At 39.6% G+C, this 21,696-nt stretch overlaps 1 protein-coding gene across 1 annotated transcript in view; it reads left to right on the plus strand.

The window, feature by feature from the left end:
* Positions 1-21,696, plus strand: part of glis1a (GLIS family zinc finger 1a) — a 71,535-nt gene that overhangs the window by 11,694 nt on the left and 38,145 nt on the right. The window contains exon 2 of the mRNA XM_085389188.1: positions 17,506-18,627. Within this exon, the coding sequence (XP_085245314.1) occupies positions 17,734-18,627 (894 nt within the window). The 5' untranslated portion in view covers positions 17,506-17,733. The remainder of the gene's footprint in view (positions 1-17,505; positions 18,628-21,696) is intronic.

Raw genomic sequence — 21,696 nt, forward strand, 5'->3', positions numbered from 1 at the left:
AGGTAATTTGAGCGAATTATATGTATGATGATATAGGGGGGAAAAAACTCAACTTTCTATGAAAGGTTACATCTTGCAGGAAACAACATTTGTGCTGTTGGCTACTGTCACTGATATCAGATGGTAAATGGACTCGATCTTACATACTGCTGTTCTACTCTACACCTCATACACACAGGCACTTTTTTAATGCTTAAGTGCTTTCTATCTAACATTCACACACATTTATAGTCCAATGGGTGCATTGGAGAGTGGTGGGGGATCAAACCACCAACCTTCTGATCAGTACAACAACTTATTTGAGAGAGTGGATGAACTGAGGGGCTGTGCCAACATCCAATAAAATACAAAAATCAAGGATTATTTTGAACTGTGAAGTTGGAAATGAGAATAATAAGTCCCATTTTAAAGTTCACGTACTTTGCTGCTTTTAAAAAAATATCAACTACATGGCAGCACAAGGAACGTTTTACATGTTAATGGAAAGTTTGTCAGATTCCTACAGCAAAGAAAAATAAATCTCAGGAACACCTTCAGTTGATACATGAGGTGCTGAATGACTGATTGCATTGAGTTAACAATATAAGAAGCTTGTGGTGAAATTTGTCCCAAGGCAGAAAAAATACAACATTTTAAATTGTTCTTCACATTCCAACATTTCCAAAGATACAAAATTTGTCGGGCTAAAACTTTGTGGAAAACATGTTGAATATTTCCACTTGATGACAGGATTAAAAAAACAAAAAACAACCCAAAAAACAGAAAATTAGGTGTGGATCAAGTGGGATATCTCATGCAAAAATATAAATCATATGAGGCAAATGTGGCACTCCAGAAAACCTCTGTGTAATTATCATATCAGTGCAATGAACAGCTGGAACACGCTGACACTGTCAGTCACTGATGAATTGGCTGATTTTACCAACGTTAAAGCCACTGAAAGGGAAACTAAAGTGTTCAAGGACAAGAAGATGCCAGTGAAACTGAGGCTGTCCTAAACACGACCGCATAACTTTGTCAAACTGTTTATTCAGCTAACTGTAATAGATTACATTATTAACAATATAGTCAATGTAACAAGATTTATATAAAAACAAACTTTAAATTCCCGGCTTTGTAGTGTTGGATGTGCGGCTTCTTCACTCGCTAATTCTCCCATGACATCATGTGGAGGAGCCCTGCATGAAAAGCTGGAAAGTGTTGCTTGATGCTGCCCTGACTGATCTACTGGCTGAAATACTGATGGTTCACCAAACATCGGCTACAATAAACCACTAGATGTAAAACATAATCTGTTTTCACAGGGTTGCTCAGACCAAATACCACCCAAAATTTGTTTGGAAAGACACACTGGAGTCAGTCAGTACCCACCATACCAGGAATAAGTCCATTGCAGAAGAGTTTTAACAGACGCCTCGTGAAGCTGCTCATATTTCAAGGCGCTGGCAGGCCAGGAGTCCAAGTTTGGTCCATAGGCACTGCTGCTGCTGGCCCTGCTCTATCTGGTCCATGAGTGCTGCTCACAACAACTTGTGGTTTAGACTGAGCCGCTGTCATTTCACTGGAATTTCCTGCCATCTGCACTAAAACAAAGTTTCTCACAGATCCACACCTGCTTGTAAAGGTTTAGGTTTGCCAAGAGGGGAGGCCGGAGCAGCATAGGTGAGCGGTGATGGAGGGAAAGGCAGAGACCCACATATTTTTTTTATGGTTTGAGTTTAAAAGCGAAGGAAGAAAAATGAAATGTGAATTGGTGTCGCAGATGCTGAGAGCTGAAATGGCATATCTCAACACTTGCCTAAGAAAAAATTTACAGATTGCTTAAGGTCTTGCGTCAAACAGGAATTGCATGATAATATAATGCTGTGTTCATGTCATTAGGAAACTCTGGATTGTTGGCTGCCAGTCCACTTGTGCTGCTGATTCTCACTCATCACTGCAGATTTCTGCTGTCTTTTCACATTCTCGCGTTGCACTTGGATATGTTTTGGTCACAGAGGAGACCCATAATAAATTGCTATTAATAGCTACTGTGTGTGAGTGTAACTTGAACCCAGTGTAATAACTTTGAGGGTTTTTTTTATTGCAGAGTTGCAAGTATAAAGTATTAGTGTTTGCTTACTTCTGCCGATACTTCCATATGTTGTGCGCCAAGTCGGATATATCGCAGCTTTAAGGAAAATCACTTAATTATGTCTTGCTTGTTGACATGAGTGCAATTCACAAGTGGGGAAAATGGATTTTGCCGCAAGAAGCATTGCTATAGTCTTTTCAAAACCAAAAAACATACCCTGCACATAAAAGTCATTATGAAAGTGCTTATAACTTAAAATATTTTTGATGGAAAGCAGCGGGTGACTCCTCTGGCAGCCAAATGTTTGCATTAAAGTCTATGGGAAAATGACCCCTAGGCTCTCTGCTTTGATCACCTAAGTATTCACTTTCCTATTGAGTTTATGGTTTCAGTTGCTGTTTCAAGTCTTATTGAATTGAAGTTCCTTTAGTAAGTTATGGACCCCATTAAGGCCTTTACACACAAGTGCAAAACTTTGTGCAAATGTTTCATGCATGGGGCGATCGTGGCTCAAGAGTTGGGAGTTCGCCTTGTAATCGGAAGGTTCCCGGCTCAGACAGTCTCAGTCGTTGTGTCCTTGGGCAAGACTTCACCTACCGCCTACTGGTGTGGGCCAGAAGTGCCGATGGCACGATATGGTAGCCTCGCTTCTGTCAGTCTGCCCCAGGGCAGCTGTGGCTACAACTGTAGCTTGCCTCCACCAGTGTGTGAATGTGTGTGTGAATGGGTGGATGACTGGGTGTGTAAAGCGCTTTGGGGTCCCTAGGGGGGACTAGTAAAAGCGCTATACAAATACAGGCCATTTACCATTAAAAATATTTTTCTCACTCATCATTCACAGCTGTTCAAACCAACCACATAATTTTGCTGGGTTATGTTTTATTTTTAAATGTGAACTAACAGATCTGACCATTCAGATCAAATAGTAAAACAATGCTATTCTACCTGAGACACGCAGCTAGACGCTGCTAGACTCTCTGAAATTATTTACCTGCTTCCTCAAATGCGTTCCCATATCTGCCAACAAGCACTCAATCTGCCCCACTGACATGCAGCAGTCGTGATGCAACTTCCTCTCCTGGAGTCTTGATAACTGGATGAACCTATAGACAGATTCTTTTTCAGGTAAATGGGATCTTTTAATGTCTCTTCTGAAATGTTGTCTTTGTTTTACAGACCTTTTATTGAATCTGTTATTTCTTTCTGTATCACTGCTTGGTTTGGTAACATGACTTTGAAGAACAAGAACTTTTTATTATTGTTTTGTTTATTCTTATTGTTGCTCTTGCTGCTAAACTAATTTCCCCTTGTTGGACAATTAAGCATTTAATTGAATTGAACACAGAATCCTTGTTTCTTCCTTTTTATTTATAAAGCTCATGTTTGGTGGTGAATGATTTTTTTCTGAATATAATGTTACACTAATTACAAGCTGCAAGTTTGCAGTGGAAACATTCTGAATTTCATGTCAGTTTTGCTTTTTCAACATGTTTGGTGTGTAATCTCCAGAAGGATACAAAAGAATGACGCTGGGTTGGGCCTACTTTGTGTTTGATAAGTTGTTGCCTTAGGAGTATGTAGTTTACCTCAGTTTCACCGTCAAATCCATCCTATGCTTATGGTGTCTGGTTTTCAAAACCTAACCTGGCTCAGCTCATCGCATATTTTATATGGACTCTGGACTTTGGTACTTTTGGACTTAAAGTTTACATTGTCAGGTAATAGCTTGACTCTAAAGCCTATATCATTGTAGTCATTTCTCACATATGAGCAAGTTTCTTATGAGCTACTCAAAACTATGATACAAATTCTTTTTTGTTCCTTTGATTACACTCCGCTTCACCTCACTACAAAATGTAATATCTGCTTTTGTTAATCTGTGAAATCACAACCAACTGAACGTACTAATAATTACAAGTGTTAAGCAAACCCTATTTATAAAAGATGGATTTAGTCAATGTAGCATCATCTGTTGCCAATTCCATCTTCTATTTGGCCAGCATCATCTTGGTTTTTTGACACTAGATGATCGATGGACAGCATCTCCTCCTGTAGTCTGTCGAGGACTATAATGTACAAATTGCACCTCATGTTGAATTTTAAGACTTGAAAATGGTGAACGAGGCCAGTCTCACACTGCTGGTCATTAGTGGGAATGCAGATTTAGAGCTTTTTCCATCTTTCATACAAAGTCGACAGTGCTACATGGTGTTTTCTAAATCTGCAACAGATATTACAGTAAATTGTATAATGCAATGAGATCATGGAAAAGCTTGTCTCCACCAGTAACGGGCCACTTGGGAGTCATTTACAACACCAAAATGTACCCTCTTGTTGTTCTTGAAAACACACCAAAAGACAAATTCTCAATCTTTTTAATGTGTAAATAGTGTTTATTTGAAAGGTTTTACTACTTAAAACAAAATCAAAACAGAGGAGCAAAACTACAGTGACAGCACATGACAGAAAGCAGCTCTGCAATGAAAGAACAAACAACTTCAAATAAATTAGATAAACAAAGTAAATAAAATCATTTCTTGTTTGAATTTTTCTCCTCCTTTGGTTTTCCCCTTTGCTGGTGAATCCCCTACTTCTGCACAGAGGAAACAGTGGAAAGTGTGCTGATTTTACGTCTTCACGCCTCAAACATGCAGTTCTCTTCTCATGTTTTAGCTTTTCTAATGTCACTCACTGCTACGTTATTATAAAAATACTTAGTGAAGCAAATTTTTTGTTGAACTGCAGAGCGATTTTGATTACAACCATAGTGTGTGTGTGTGTGTGTGTGTGTGTGTGTGTGTGTGTGTGTGTGTGTGTGTGTGTGTGTGTGTGTGTGTGTGTGTGTGTGTGTGTGTGTGTGTGTGTGTGTGTGTGTGTGTGTGTGTGTGTGTGTGTGTGTGTGTGTGTGTGTGTGTGTGTGTCAGTTTCTCATAGAAAACTGAAATAGGTCATTTCTATGTGCAGATATGTAATTCAAAATGAAACAAAAGAACAAAATCCCTCCTGCTCATCCAGTAAAATAGACTTTAGTTTGGAGTTTCAATAAATTGCACATTTCTAAAATCCCTATCTGGGCTATTAAATGTCTCAGTGCAGAGGAAGGATTACTGTGAATAAAGTCAACAGTAATTTAAACCTTTTATTAAGATGGCATGCATGAATTGTGACCCAAGAGCAAATCCTCATGTTCTGCAATACCAGAGTGAATCATTCACCTGCTCCCAGTGAGCTTACTTTGACCCGAACTGCGTCTCGAAATCAAACAATTTTTTGGTTTCGCTCACACAACTTAACTGGACTGGGGTGTTAGGGAATTGGGAGTGTTAAATACTAATGATAAAAGTGACTGAATATATCAAAATAAGGGAGGGGATTTTACCAGTGAGTCAGATTTTCACCAGCCACAGTCATCACGTCAGAGACTCGAGGCAAACGGGGTCACAGCACACTGAGCTGAAACACTCGCAGGAAACCAGCCAAGACTTCGTTAAAGCATCTCAACTTCAGACCAGCTGCAGGTGATTATATAGTTAAGTTTGAGTTACCAGCACAGATGATGGATATTAGTTACTTAGCTTTTATGTGAAGTTCAACAAGAGCACCGTTGCAAAGTCTACAACCAGCAAGAATCACTAACAAAAACAGAATTATTAGAGCAGAAACACTGCATCAAAATAAGTGGAAAACAAATGTTGATATTCTCTCCCTCTGTTTCACATCATCAAAACTCAGTTTATTAAAACAATTGAAGCTATACTGGTGACCCAGTGAGGCTTTGTGATAGATTTAGCCACACAAGTAAGATCAGTTTTTAGGCTCTGTATATATTTCTCTTAAAACAAACAAACAAACAAAACAACTAAAGGTCCTACATCTGTAAAAACGTTGGATGTCACCAGCTTGTCTGCAAACAGCTGACAATTACTAGTTGAGTGGTAATGACTTGAAAAAGTGCAAGTTAAACCAGATATGGAGATTATTTGCTTTCAGAGTAAAAATTGTGCCTTACAGTTGTATTTAACACATTTCAGAAGGTGGAACATTTACTTTTAAAGCAATCAGTCTCTGTTTTTGGTTTGTGTCCCACTTTTAACAGTTTCACTACATTTCAGTAAGTAGTTCGCACATGCATGTCGGCGATTAGTGTCCAGCCTTGTGTGCTTGGGGCTAAACAAAGCCAGTTTTATGATTAGTTATATGTATTTTCTATTTGGAACATTGATTTGAATTGCAGGCCTATAACTATTCCAAATGATTTCATAGCACACATCTATAGTCATGCCAGATGTGGTCAAAAAGTTTTGTTCCTGCGCCTATAAAGAGAAAATAAACATGTCTGATTTGAATTAGACTTGAATCCACTTCAAGGCCATCTTCTTGTGCAAAAGTACACCACTTCCAGTGTTTAGTGAAGTCCAAATGTGCATCATCCACAGTGTCAGAGTGTCAATATGGCAAGGCTTCAATTTGAAAATTCATTTTTGGTTAAGATAAAGGCGACAGAGACAAATGTGGTGACAAGGTGAGTAATGAGAAAGTTTTTTAGGGATCGCTTGAGGATGTTACAGAAACGAACCTCCGACACAAATTAACAGAGCATGATACTGCAAGTGTGAAAAAACAAGAAAACCAAAAAAAACAAGATGAGGATGATTGTTTAAAAAAAACAATGACTATGATCGTGCTTGCTTTCCTGATCTAAAATGCTGTCTTCACAGCCTTTGGGCTCATCAACTGTAAAACAGATGGTCGTCTCTGCATCTCCTCTACTAAGTTTCATGGTAAAAATGTGCACTGTATTGCTCAACCTTGAATGAAAAAGCAACCAAATATAAGTAAACTATGATTTTTAATTTTTAGAGGCATAATCTTCTAGATGTATTATGTAATAAGAACATTAAAATAAATGCACATAAAGTTCATTTTCTACCACAACGCACAGGCTTCTTTGACGAGTCACCTGGTTAACAACCAGAGTGCTTATCCGTTGCACATGCCATCTGTCATTGTTCAGTCTGTTATTTGCAGCTCATTTCTGTATTTTATTTACATTGTTGTTAAACATCACTTGTTTTGTCTTTTTGCATGTCTGTTCTAAGCTGTTGAGCTTTCACGGCCACTGTAACCAATCCCAGCCTTGAGGGCATATCTGTTTTAAATAACACTTACCTGGATCTTTATTTTTTTGATGGATGGTCTCTGTTTTTCCTTCCAGCTGCAGAGTCTATATTTGTGGGGATGGAAGACTAATCGGGTCCTCTGTTGGGGTCTTGTATTGCAGCTTTGCATTCTTTCCTTCAGTTTCAAGCTGTGCTGCAGGCATTGGTGTTTTTTGTTACCAGAACTAGCCTTGCTTTCAGCAATGCTTGCAAATATAGACATGGCTGAGCGTCTTAACTGGCGTCACCACTGATTTTTGTCATGGTAGTGTTGCAGCTTCACATTGCCCTCTTTTATTGAGCTGACACGGATGCCGTAGGGATTTATACTTGCGTGGAATAAATGTATTCAGCACCTTTTTCACACAGAACTGGCTGCGAGAAGCTGACTGGCACACAGAGCGGACAGGTTCAGAAACGAGGTGCCAACTCTCAGCCATGTGGTCCTCATCAGTGGCATTGATGTCCCCAGACTGGAACTTTGGCATGGCCATACCATCCACAGGTGTTTTTGCACCTGCTTCATCTTCTAGTTATGTCTGACTTTCCATTTGAGCTCTCGGTCAACACAAAGCTCTTTAATTCGCAGTAGAATTTTTTGTGAAGTGTTCACGTGTCGTTCAGTCTTCATGTTAAAATCCAAGTACAGCATAGGCCTTCAGCAGGATATTTTCTTGACATGATGCCCATATTTGGCAGAAAACCTCAGCAGTCTGTGCTTTCCCAAACCTCCAAAACACAGTTCTTGTAACATGTTTTCATGTGTGACAGCACAGTGGCTAAGGTTTGGTTAGGTTTGGGAACAATTGTGGTTGTGGTTAACCTCTCAAGCTCTGGGCTATTTTCCTTTTTTTAAATTTCCACCTGAAAAAACACTGGCAAATTCAGTCAGCAACTGATGCAATGCTTAATACATAAAATTTCCATAATGAAGGGTTCAGACTACACAGTATTGGCATGAAAATAATCTTACCAGAAACACATGGACTTACAAGAACTGATGTTGTACCTCTGGTGTCTTGTAATGTCACGATAAAGACACTAGTATCTATTTCAGTAATCATTTGTGCAGCCTGGTTCTATTCTGTTCTCCACTTGTACTGAAACTTCCCACAGCACGTCTGTCACATTGACTAACTGAAGCTTAAAGCACTCTTACTCACACAACATTGGAAAATGAAAAACAGGCTGAAGAATGAACATTGCAGGTCTTGAAAGATGGTAACTATAATTGGTTCGTGACCAGCATCCAGTCTGTCATCAATAAAAACATAAAGCGCAGTGGAACCACTAAAAATAATGACAACCAGAGTTTTGTTCGTATTTTTGTACATGTAGATACACTGTCATAAGATTCTGTGTTTATTGTTTCTGTAATTTCCTGATTTCTTTTTTTTTTTTTTTTTTTGTAATACTCATTTATTTTGCAGTTTAGATAAACTTTTGTCACATCTCAGTCATGTCACTTACATAATTATGATCAAATGCCCCGTGAATGTTTTTCTGTGTGACTTTACTTCCTCCACATCATTTTGGAGCATTTTTTGCCCATTCTTTCTAACGACGTTGCTTCATTTTATTGAAGTTTGCAGGCATTTGTTTATGGCTTCACATTTGACTCTAGAATAATTTGGTATACAGAAGAGTTCACGGTGGACTCTGACTGCGACATTCCCGTGTCGCGCAATAAAACAAACCCCAATTATTGCCCCTCCACCACTGTGCACTGTGCAATTTCACTGAGCGGTCTGACTTTGGGGTCAATTTGCTGGGACATCCATTTCTGGAACTACTTTGTCATTGTGTTAACACACCTGAATGCTCCAGATCATCAAACTGCCAAGCTGTTAAACACGTGTTCACACTTGATGATTAGTTAGTTGTTGCTGGATTGTTGTGGCACTCTTAGCACGAAGAGTGCTTTGCTCTTAAAGGGTTTCTCTTTTTTTGATTTTTCTTTTTTTCCCTCTTTACAAACTCTGATCTTTATGTGTGCGCTCCGATTTTTTTTTTTAGAAAAATCTGATACAGTTTTAGACTTTTGGCATCTTGCTTTTTTTGTCCTCTTTTCTGTGCTGATATTTAGTTACTTCTGAATAAAATCCCATCAGAGTTTAGTGGGATTTTAATGTAGGACACAAGTTCCTGTGAATCTTTATCTTGACACTCCAAACAATTTTTGTTCAAACTCACATTTGAACATTTTTAGTTACGTCAGTGTTTAAGTTCATAGCTCGTGATGGCCAACAGCAAATTGTGTTTAAAAATATTTAAGACTTTTCTCAGCATTGGGTACTTGGTTCTTGGTTTTGGAAAAGGGTAACGTACACCTCTAATCACAACAACGTGTCTCTGTATTCAGCCCGCAGTGTCAGGTCAGCAGCTTCAGCTCAGGCGTCTTCCCTCAGTGAAAATAAATCGTTCTCCTGTTGAAGCTGAATCAGTTTGACAGCTTGTACAGATGGGACATTTTTAGAGTTTAGTGCAGAACAGAAGCAGAAGATTGTGCTCATATTTTTATTCACTTTTACAAAAACTCTGTCCCCCAGCATGCAGGACTGTGATCCAAAGCACATTTATAGGAATTTATTACTGCCCTCTATGTGTCTTCTGATGGGAGTCTTGCTGAGGATGATGATGAACAGTTGTCACTGTTAATATATATGCAAAAGGTGCCAGTTGGTCTCTTAGCGGTAGATATATCAGCACAGCAGGTAGTTTTCTTTTCTGTCTTCTGGGGTAAATCGGCAAATAAACACTGAGGTTCGGTGGAGCTGCAGAACTCAGATTTCAAAGTAAGTACATTTCATGTTTGTGAAATCATGAGCTTACAGTAGTAAATTGAAGCTTGTGTTTGCTGTTGGATCTGGATTCATGCGTTTGAGCATCAAAAAAGCAGCGTCACAATTTCTCTGCTACTGTTTACCAGAAACATTTTGTGAGGTATCTGTAAATGTGCTTATTTGAGGACCCAATAAATTCCACTAATGTGCACGAATGTATATTTAGCAGCTTGGCTCTGTTACCCATGACCCAGCATGGAACAGAACAGAGATCACTGACAACAAAACTGGCAATAATTAAGTCAGAGCACAAAAGATAGAGGTGGGTTGCAAAGTGGCTTGCAAGACTGTCTGCAGCTTAATCAGTGAACCCTATAGGAGCTAGGAAACTGGATGAATAAAAGGGTATTGGCTGAACCTTCAGGTGATGTGAGCTGGCAATCGAGGTTAGCTGAACTGCCTGAGCTAACTCTGTGCTTAACTGTAAAACTGAGACTGAATTATGTTAGAGCAGCAGTAATTTCCTTCTGTTGTAATTTGCCATTTAAAGTGGTCCAATATTGTAAAGTAGCAATACATTTTTAATAACATTACATTTAATATGCTTTCTTATACAGAATTCAAAAGATCAGTCAAGAATAAACCTGGAATAAAAATTTATGTCTAGATTTTTTTCTGCAATTGGCTATGAGTTGACCGGCAAAAAAAAAGTATTTATTTCAGGAAATGAACTTTTTCACTAGCTCATTAAAAGGGATTCATTAAAGTTGTTTTTTTTTTTTTTTTTTTTTTTTTTTTGGGGGGGGGTGTTCATAGATTTTGAACAGTAGTAGAAAGAAACAGATGCGTCAATATATAGAAAGATCTATAGGGGAATAAATGGGAGAATATTTACTTAGTTACTGGTTACTGGTTACTGGTTTGTCTTTCTGGAAAATCTGACTTTAATACATGAAATCTCCGTGTGTTTGTTTGCTTGCGAATTCCTCTTACCCCATCAGGAGTTGAACATCCAACACTGGCCCCTGAAGATTTTTATTTATATTGGATGTTATGATTAATACAATCATGTTGCCTAGCAAGCACCTACAAACAGGCTAAAATCACTGACCATTTGTAGCATTTACTCACTTTTAACACCTCATAAAACCACTAAGGATTTAATTTCAGTTTCAAAACAGTAACATCTAATTTATATCCACAAAGCTTTCATTATGCATGATATATAGTGATGTCATCATGTTTCCGAGCAACCACCTAACATCGAACTAAAATTACTGACCAACTGTAGCACGAGCAAGTAGTACTTATAAAAACATAAGAGCAAAGTAGGGAAGCTTATTTGAATCTTTAGTGCAGTCACTTGTATGAATATAGCAAGGTGTGAATGTGTACTGAATATAAAGCAGGAAGCTGTTAGGAAAAAAGTTTGCCTTTCCAGTTTCCTGTGGACAAATATAGGCTAATGACCTGAAAATGCAGTAAACTAGGATTTATTAGCATACCACAATCCCACAAAATTGTTTTCACAGGATTAAGGTGTTTTGAAATTGGAGGATCTGAGACAAATTATTTAGAGAAGTGTAAACTCTCAGACTGCGGCCAACTTTCTTGGTTACTGGGATACTGGTCTCTCATGTTCATTATAAAAACACAAGTGACAGTTGTGAAACTAGTTATGTAATTAAAAAGCTTTCTTTAATGCATTGCCAGCCACATTTATGAGATTTTATTCTCCTGCAAACATATTGTCTTAACCTGAAATATGCTGCTGCCTTGAGGATTTCTACATGTATTTTCTTTCTAATTCAGGAACTAAGATTTACACTTGTTTTAGTCTTGCATGATTTATGTGAGAAGTCTAATATAACTCAATGGGAGAGTTACAAATCAGAACTTAGGTGTACTTTGAAATGAATGATGCAAATATGTCTTAGAAATGCTACTTTGTTTTGATATTATAGCAACTTCTTTCTGTAAGCCAATATGAAAATCATCACTAATGAATACATGTACACGAAAAATATTGTAAATACTGCACATTCACATATGCACATATTATTCAGAATAGTAGATAATGAATATTTACCTTTTAAACTCTTGTTTTGTTGTTTTTACTATTTGATCATTTAAAAAGGACACAAACACAAAGAGGTTTGTGTTCTCCATGTCTTTCTACTTTATTCACTAAAACAGCGGTCCCAAACCTTTTTTGTGCCACAGACCGGTTTAATGTCAACAATATTTTCGCAGAACGGCCTTTACAGTGTCGCAGATAAATACAATAAAATAAAATGATACGACCAAGACAAAAACTATATTGTTGTGTAAACGCAACAATCAACGCAAATTCACTGTGTAATTGTGTAACTTTATTAGCAGCCTTCTCCTGAAATGCGCCAACAACACCGAGAGTAAAATCTTCCACTTAATGCTCTCTGGTCGCTATGGTAATGCATAAATATTTCTTTCAAAATAAGACGCGCAACTACAACACGGGAAAAGACCCAGGGAAACAGAGTTAACGATAAAATCCCCGAAAACCATAACCCGAGCCTCAACTCTCACGGCCTGGTATCAAGCGGCTCACGGACCAGTACCTGTCGGTGGTCCGGGGTTGGGGACTGCTGCACCAAAACATATCAAAAGCTTGTCTTAGCTAATCCTCCTGATTGCTGCTGTTGTTTTAGCCTGAAGGCACCAAACCATGTTTTAAATTTATCACTAACATGTTGTGTTAGGAAAAAACTTCCTTGTTGCCTCATTTAATCACTGATTTTGGTCTCCACCAACACCAAATAGGCCATTCTTTATTTGCCATTTAGTCCATCTTGGAATTTATGTTATTTCTGAGATTAACCAAAATTACTCAAGAACTTTCAATTTTATTTTTTTTAACATTTGTATTAGTGAAGTCACCCACAAAGCTTTTAAAACAACAACATTTGGGCCATGATTTATCCTGTAATTTCATACCTTTTGTGCATAGTTAAGGCATGCAGAAAAAGAATTGCCGTTAAAGAGCTTGGGAAAATGTTGCAAACAAAGTGTTGTTAACATGACATGTGTGTACTGTAAAAACAGATACATTCTTTTCATTTTAAGTTGATGCAGTTTTTCTTTAAAAAAGTTACACTTATGAACATTATGCTTGTAATGTTGCTATAATTGCAATGTGTATATAACTACAGTTTGCAATAATTACAATTTTAATGCAGTAAAAGGACATAAATCTTTGCCACATGAATCTGGAATTTTTGAGAAAAGCTGCTGCAAAGCATTTTTTAGCCACAGTAATCACAAAAGAAATTCCATAGGGAGTGACTAATTCCTCTGCCATGTTCAACAGCTGGTCACTAATGCCGTCTGTCTTGGTCTGGTGCTCAGTAAGTTGTGCACAGAGGTTTTATCAGAGCTCTTTGACTAAAACGGCTTCCTGCTGTGTCTGGAAACATGATTGATGAGAGCATCAAGTTTACATTCATCCAAAACAATGAGCTGAAAGAAACCGAAACACTTTGACACGCTCATCTTTGTTCTTAAACGCTTGCATAACACATATTGATTACTTCAGCTTTAAGGGCTGGGTGGGAGAGGGTAGTCTGACCGTTATGTGCTTGGAGAACCTTTTTCCTCTGTCAAAAGCTCCCAGAGACAAACATATTAAGTCTTACTCATAAGAATCTGACAAAATGCTGAGTTCACATGCACCTGATGAAGTGATAACTCAAACTGTGTGCTGTTTTGACAGCATGTTTTGACAGTGCAAAACAATGAGATCCTGCGTATTTGTGTGTACTAAACTTTACTCTTATGTGTAAATAAAGTTGATCTGTAACAGGCTTTTTGGTGCAAACAATAGCACGTTAGATTCCTAGTCAAACACTTGAGATGTGATTCAAAGTTTGTGGGTTTAAGACCCACCAGTCAGGTTTTTGTTGTTTACAGATGTGGTTTTTACTGGGAAATATCATCTTTTGGTGTGGTATGATATCTTTAATCTGCACACGTTTTTTTTTTTTGTTTGTTTATATTTTGTTTTAGTTTTTTTTTTTTTTTTTTTTTTTGTTGGTCATCTGCTAATTAGAGGGTCAGAGGCTCGATTTCCTGGCTCCTCCAGTCTGCACGTCGAAGTGTCCTTGGGCAAGATGGTGATAAGAGTGGAAAACAAGAAATAAATATTATTTACTTAGTAATGTGTGCTCAGTCTTAGCACAAGTCAGTGAACTCTAATTGCCACAGCTCTGGATTATTTATGAAGATTTGGGAAACCTAATTCTGTTGTATGTGTTCGCATTTCTCAGTTTAATAAGGATATCTTTCCCACGTTTGAGTTGAACCAAGAGGCACTGAAAAAGTTTGTAATTCAAGACCCAAAGTGCTTATTGTTGAGACAAGTACACATTTGCTTGTCCTGAAATGCCACAGCTGTGTTTAGCTAACCACAGCGAGTGAGTCCTTAAAAGACGCCACATGAGATGAGGCTGCTATTTCATAGAGTTTGCTGGTTCAGTTGAGGCTTTGTGGGTCACTTTTCTTAGTATTGCCGTCTAACTCTTCTTTCTGGATCAAGACCAAAGTGGTTTGCGAACAGACAATGCTAAAAATGTCCTCTGTGTGCTATATTTACAGCTGTATTTATGGCATAGAGGATTTTTACACAAGTCCCGGTTTGACGCTAAAGAGGAGCAGTTAGATTACAAATGTGAACATCAAATCTTCATATTCATAAGCTCTTACAGCTAAAAGAATCTAGTTTGGAATTATCCCATTTCAAACATGCCAAACCACATCTGCTATCGTTAATCCCTTGCAACTCATCGACACACAGACACATCGCAGCCTCTCTAATTAAAAGTCAACCACAGTTCCCATGACATGACTATGGTGGGGGAACTCCAGCGATTTACAGGAAGAATCGTAAAACTGTAAACCAGACTATAACAGGAAACTATGGGCATTAACCTACACTTAGCGACTCCTTCGTCAGCTAATATAACTACAGAACTGAACTTACTCATCCTCTTAGCTGTGTTGGCCTGTGGCTCGTAAAATAACCATCAGCATAAAATCCTTTTGAATCTTTCCAATGACTAATTACACGTGGCAGCGATCCTACTGAAAATTAGATCATCGATATCTGGCAGATGGTAGAGAACTGTGGAAATCAAGTCAAGTCCAATAAACAGTCAAGGACTTCTGCACAGTAGAGCTACTGTATATGTGACAGGGGTGGGGGTGCTTGTGTTTGGCCCACCATTTTCCAGCCTCCCTGTATTGCATCAGTAGCAAGCGGTGAGATGCGGTCCATTACTCTTCCTCTGTTAACAAGCATCTGGACCAGGTTCCAGGCAATCGGCTGCCACACAGCAACTGGCTGTTTGCTGCAAGGGTGGCCTAAATGCCTGGAGTAATGAATCAGCTCTGAGTGTCGCAGCAGCAAACACACAGTCGTTGCAGAATTACACTCTAAGATATTTGACTGAAGTCTGCTGACAAGGAGCGCTGGACTGTGTTTGTTTTGGTTTTTACTCCATCCAAAACCTTTCCTTCTGGTCACTGTGGTCTATTTGTTGTTAATGATTGGACACAAAATGGAAATGAGGGAATAACATTGAGAGAATGAGACAGTCTGGGTTTCATGCTTCATACTGTTGAACAGCGTGGCAAGTTGTCACACCAGCTGAGTTACAATCAATCCTGACTCAGTTCAGCCGACATGGTAAAATGTGCTAAGTGCTGTCTTTAAAAGGGCAAGTCCATCATTTTTACAAATCAAAATCTGTTTATAGATTGTGTTTAAGGCCTTTTAGGGAGTTGGGGTAAATCTACTTGAGTCAACTTCTGTTTGATCTCCAAACAGCGCAGCGTTAGTTCAGGCAGGTCTCAAAGTCGAGCTCGGCTGCACTCCGGGCTCAGCAGCTCATCTCATTACCAGCCCACATTAGCTGATGGCTCAGCTGATACCCTTCTACATAACCAATTGGTAAATCTTTTCAAGGGCACACTGTTTATTGTGCTTTAGTCTGTCCCATACTAGGTGCAGATCTGCCTCTTTTTAGACCGCCTCCACCCCAGTTCCTCCTTTTCATGGTGTATCTGACTTGATCAAAGTAAATCTGCTCTTATTGATGCCTGTTGGGTCTTGTCACTGCTCTCACCACCTTTTCCTTTCCACCCATGTTTGCATAAAGATTGAGAGGTCCTAGGCTAGAGCCGTGCTGCTCAATATAAATTACTATAAGTAAAAAAACTTCTTGTGTTGATTAGTGTTTCAGACTGAAACAAGCTCACAAGTCCTCTTTAGCAGCATGAGTGGTACATCATCCTTTATCAACACAACACATGAATGTTTAATGAATTGTCATGTCAAGGTGATACAAGTATTGAATTTTTATAAGAAACATTCATTAGACAATATGAGCGTTCCAGTCCTCATATTTTTTTTTTTTTAAACAGTCTTCTGCATGTTGTGTAGTGGTCAGAAATGAAACAGGTTTTTCTTTTAAAATGAAAGTAAAAAAACAAATCATTAAACCCAACAGCCAGGACACTAAACACCATAAAATCCAAGGACCTCCAGAGTGTTACAGACAGTTTTGGTGAAAATAATCCCCAGTTTGATCAAGATTTTCTTAGTTTTGTGAGTCCTTAAGTTTAGAGTAATGCTTCTCATGAGAGAAGCATCTTTGGAAATTTGTTTGTGAAGGAAACTCTGCTGAGGCAATGGCCGAGTGATGAACCAGTGGTTGATGGGTGAATTCCATGGTAGATGTGGTGAGGCTTGAGTGTAAGAGATGGAATATCTCTTTTCAAATGCACAGATCATCACACGTGTCTCGTTCCAGCGCAGTGACTTTTTGCAGCTTTTCCATTTCATGCTGCATCGTACGCTAATCTTTTTAAATTTCAGGCTATTATATTTTATTTTTTGCTCTACAACATTTATCTGTCTGGTTCACAGCCCTTTTGACTATAGATTTCTGTATAGTAGGCCCTTTTTATGTCAGCGCTGCCCTTGAGCAGTAAATCCCCACCCACCTGTTGTTTTAGCGCTCTGTCTGCAAAAGACAGCCAGTCAGAAGACAGAAAAGTTAAGGGCAGATAGGCTAGAACAACTTGTTTCAGACACTAGATGAACAAAGGGGCTGCACCAAGGCCCAGGATAAGATAAATAAGGATTATTATTGAAATGTGGCCTATGCAAAGCTGTTCTGCTAGATTCCAATATTAAAATTATGGAGCTGCAAAGAGCATCATACTGTAGGTCAGCTTTAACTCTAGCTTCAGCAGTAGCTTTTGCAGCTAACTGACCTTGTTTATTTTCAAGACTTGTGTCGTAGTTAGGCAAGAAAACTAGGGTACATATACTTGAATGCAATTCTTCAGGTTTTAAACTGTTTTTTCGATCATAAAAGATTCAAGCACTTTTTTAAATTTATGTATTTTTTATGATGACTCATTTGGGTTTGGTTTTTGTCTCCCACAGTGCTGGAGTGATGACTGACCACGCAACACTTTGGAACAAATGACTGAAGTCTACACATTCAGAAGGTGCCAGAAGTTGCACATGAATCTAATTTGATTACCTTTGAATGCGAAAAGATGCTGCAGAGGGTTTTATCTACAATGGGGTCTTAAAATTGCTCCAAGATAATCGACTTCAACGATTTTACTGACAGGATCTCTTGGTAGGAGTCTGTGAGTGGGGGCTGGCATGTGGCCCCCTGATCTCGGGCCTCCAGATGTGACTCTTCCTGGATTTGGGAGTGTGTTTGAGGATGCTGAGGATCTTCAGGCGCCGCTGTCTTCTGGTGGCTTCTGCCAGCCATCGATCCAATCGGGAGGCCTGTGCTGTCTTCCCAGGACCTCACTGTCGCTCTCCTCGCTTGGGCGTGACCTCACCTCCCTGCTCAACTGTAAGACAGCCGGATCCCACGTAGAAAAGACTGTGGAGGACTTTGCAACCACAGCTCACACAGACACCCAAAACAGCACTCAGAGGTTTAGCTGCTACCCTCAGCCTTCCTTCCCAATTTCCTACATGCTCACCAGCTGTGCCACATCTTCATCTTTCGCCTCGCCACCTTCCTCACTGTCTTCTGCCTCCTCATCTCTACTTTTTGCATCTTGCTTGCCTCTTTCTGATGCCAACAATAAATTGTCTCAACAACAACAAAAGCCACAGGAGGAATATTGCTCCGTAAAACAAGAACCTGCAGATGATTTCTTGCCATGTAAGAGGGAACAGTTTCAAATTAGCAACCAGCAGGGGGAGCTGTACCATTTAAATCAGGCTTTTCAAGGATACAGCAATCAGGACAGCACACAGTCCTCTCTTCAGTCCCCCATGATTAACGTACCTGTGGGACAGGACCCCACGCTTGACCAGCAGGAGCAACCGTGTCATTGGATCGACTGCAGTGCCACTTATAGCACCCAGGAGGAGCTAGTGAGGCACATCGAGAAAGTGCACATCGACCAGAGAAAGGGGGAGGAGTTTGCATGTTTCTGGACTGGCTGCGTGCGACGCAACAAACCGTTCAATGCTCGCTACAAGCTGCTTATCCACATGAGGGTCCATTCTGGAGAAAAACCCAACAAGTGCATGGTGAGTTTGCTTTAGTCAACAGTTAAATGACAGAATAAATGGATAACCGAGTCAGAACGGACCGTTTAAAATAAATAAATAAATAAATAAATAAATCTGAAGTTACTGAGAGAAGACACAAACTACTTCTCAAACTGCAAAACAGAAATCTCTTGGAAGAGTTTTCCCCGTTAAGGAATTTATACAACAGTAGTTTATTAGAGCAATGCGGCAACTATTTAATTTAGCAATAACAGTAATATTCTTAGTAGTACCTTGTCAAATGGAAGGGGTTTTAAGCATCAAAACATAAAACCAGCACTTTGTGTCCATTAATTCTTTGAAAGGGACCTGTTATACTTATTTCTAACTTCATGTTTTCTAGTAGACCCACTTGACATGATTCCCAGGTCAAAATAACCATTCTTTGTCATCCTTTATCTGAAACAAGTCTTTTAGTTCTCTTCCCCTTCCCTTCCTTTAAGCTAACTTTCTTCTAATTTCATGCCCCAAATAAAAAGATATTTTGAACAGCAATTGGGTGGGGCTTGTGTGTCTGAGACAGCCATATAAGGGATATCTGCTCTAGCTCATACAGAATCAGGTGCAGATGGAAACTAAAGCCAAGCGTTTGTAGCCATCTGCAATTAATGAGGATTGTACATACACTAATGTCATTATGTGAAACTTAATGAGCATCCGCTATTATAACATAGACATATATATATTACCTAAGGAAATGAAGAAAAGCATAATGGGTCCCCCTAAATGTGTGGCTGTGATAAAGTACTGGCATGCACAGCCATCGTACCAGAAGGCTGTTTTCTCCTGATTCCCCTGGTATATAACGAGAATGTTGGGACCTGTTGATCAAGGAAGGGAACATGATGCAGGACACAAGAGGATCACAACTGTGAACAAACCCAAATGATAGCTGCTTTATTCTCACCTAAGAACTAATGGACGTACAGGCAGCGTATTTTTCGGGCTATAAGGCGCACTTAAAATCCTTTAATTTTCTCAAAAATTGACAGTGAGCCTTATGCACTTTATGTATGAATTCTGTTTGCTTACTGACCTTGAACCAACTTTATGTGGTACACAATAAACACTGCGACATCACTGAGAGTTAGAAACGGTCTAAATTCTTTTATCTTTAATAAAATGATCAGTGTTGCTGCTTTACCAGGTGTAACAATTAAGTTTAACATCCGGGCATCCATGAAAACAGAATTTATGAAATTTAACAGAGTTAGAAGTTAGCAGGAAGTTAGCTTGCTAGTTTCTACCTAAGGATGATATACCATGTTCTGTATGGGATTTCTAAATAAATTAAAACATACAGCTCTGCTATCACTTCTAACATAAATAAAGAAGAAGAAAACTAAACAGCAGTGACTTTTGTAGGGTTACTGAAGTTGGACTAGCATGGTATATAATGATGTGCTACGTGATCGCTAGCGACACTGCTATGTTAGCATAACAAACACAGTGAAGCTGGAGGATGAACGCTAACTTTTTTCCACTCAAAAGTTAACGTGAGGGTTCCTGATGGTTAGGGACAAATGCAATCGCATGGCAGGGTGCTGTAAAATATAAGGTTAGTCATTAATATACTGTGACAACATGGGAATAGAGTAGCTGCGAGAGAATTCAACATTAATGAATCAATGGAACGAGTTGAGTAAAGTTTGACTTATCTGACTTTTTTTTTTTTTTTTTGCTTAATGCGCCTTATAATCCAGTGCGCCGTATGTATGAAAAAAGACTCGTTCATCAACCGTGCGCCTTATGGTCCGAAAAATACAGTACTAGAAAACCGAGAGGTTAAAGGCTGTTTTGTGTCCGATCCAGTCTGCACGTGCATCCCTGTTGGTTAATGTCTAGTTAGGCTGGCTGCTACAGTGTATGTGTTTTTTTGTGAGAATGAACGTTTTTTGTTTGTTTGTTTATTCCCTTCACTTGGAGAGATTTATCCAGCACATGCCAAATCTTAGAACAGTCAGTCAAAACATACAGTATCTCATCCTTTCCAGCATCGCATGGGCCAGGGCCACTTGGAGCTTTAACTGGGTTTGAAAGGCATTAATGAGCTCACAGTCTTCTACTGATTTCTGCCAGACTGATGAACCATCTGTTAGACAGGGAAATGATTTAAACCTTTTCCTCTCGTCACAACAGGTTTCCCTGACTCATGAATGCCAGAGGAGGAATGAATGAATGTATGAATGGAGGATGTGTCTAAGCATACGAAAACGGTTAGTTATGTCTATAACTTCTGTTCCCTGAAGGAGAGGAACGAGGTACAACACATAAGTATGGGATATCACGCCCTCGCGTGTCCTGGCTGAAGAAACCTTTATTCACGCCTTTACGGCAGATGACGTGTGATGACACGCGCAAGGCCCCGCCCGCACATATAGCCGCTGCCATCACCGTCATCCCTCAGTTCGATAGCCGCTCTTCACCGAGCCAACTGCTCAGTGGGGCCACCCTGTGTTGTACCTCGTTCCTCTCCTTCAGGGAACAGAAGTTATAGACATAACTAACCGTTCCCTTTCAGTCGATTCACTCGGTACAACACATAAGTATGGGACCTATATACACGCCCCGCAGAGCAGCCACCGAACCGGAACGGGACCACCACCTCCTTAGTGAGTGGTAGACCCAGCAGAAAGGACAGCATGAGCCACCGAAGGGGCTGTAACGTCCAACCGATAAAACCGCACAAAAGTGTGCGGCGACGCCCAATTAGCCGCTGCACAAATATCAGCCACAGGCACCCCTCTAAAAAGAGCCCATGAGGTCGCCATCCCCCTGGTGGAATGAGCTCCCACCCCGTGGGGCAACGCAAAACCTCCGGTGCTGTATGCCAGCGAGATAGCTTCTATAATCCAGTGGGACAGCCTCTGTCTGGACAGAGCTCTACCTCTATTCGGATTAGCGAAGCAGACAAACAACTGGTCACACAAACGCACATCCCGAGTGCGCTCAATGTAGGTGCGTAGCGCACGCACCGGACAAAGAGAATGCACCCTCCTCTGCTCCTCAGATTCAAAAGGAGGGGAGCAAAAGCTCAGCAACTCAAAC

This window comes from Rhamphochromis longiceps, linkage group LG18, assembly GCF_057381845.1.
Source record: "Rhamphochromis longiceps isolate RC_006_pf linkage group LG18, R_longiceps_female_GT1.1, whole genome shotgun sequence".
NCBI lineage: Eukaryota > Metazoa > Chordata > Actinopteri > Cichliformes > Cichlidae > Rhamphochromis > Rhamphochromis longiceps.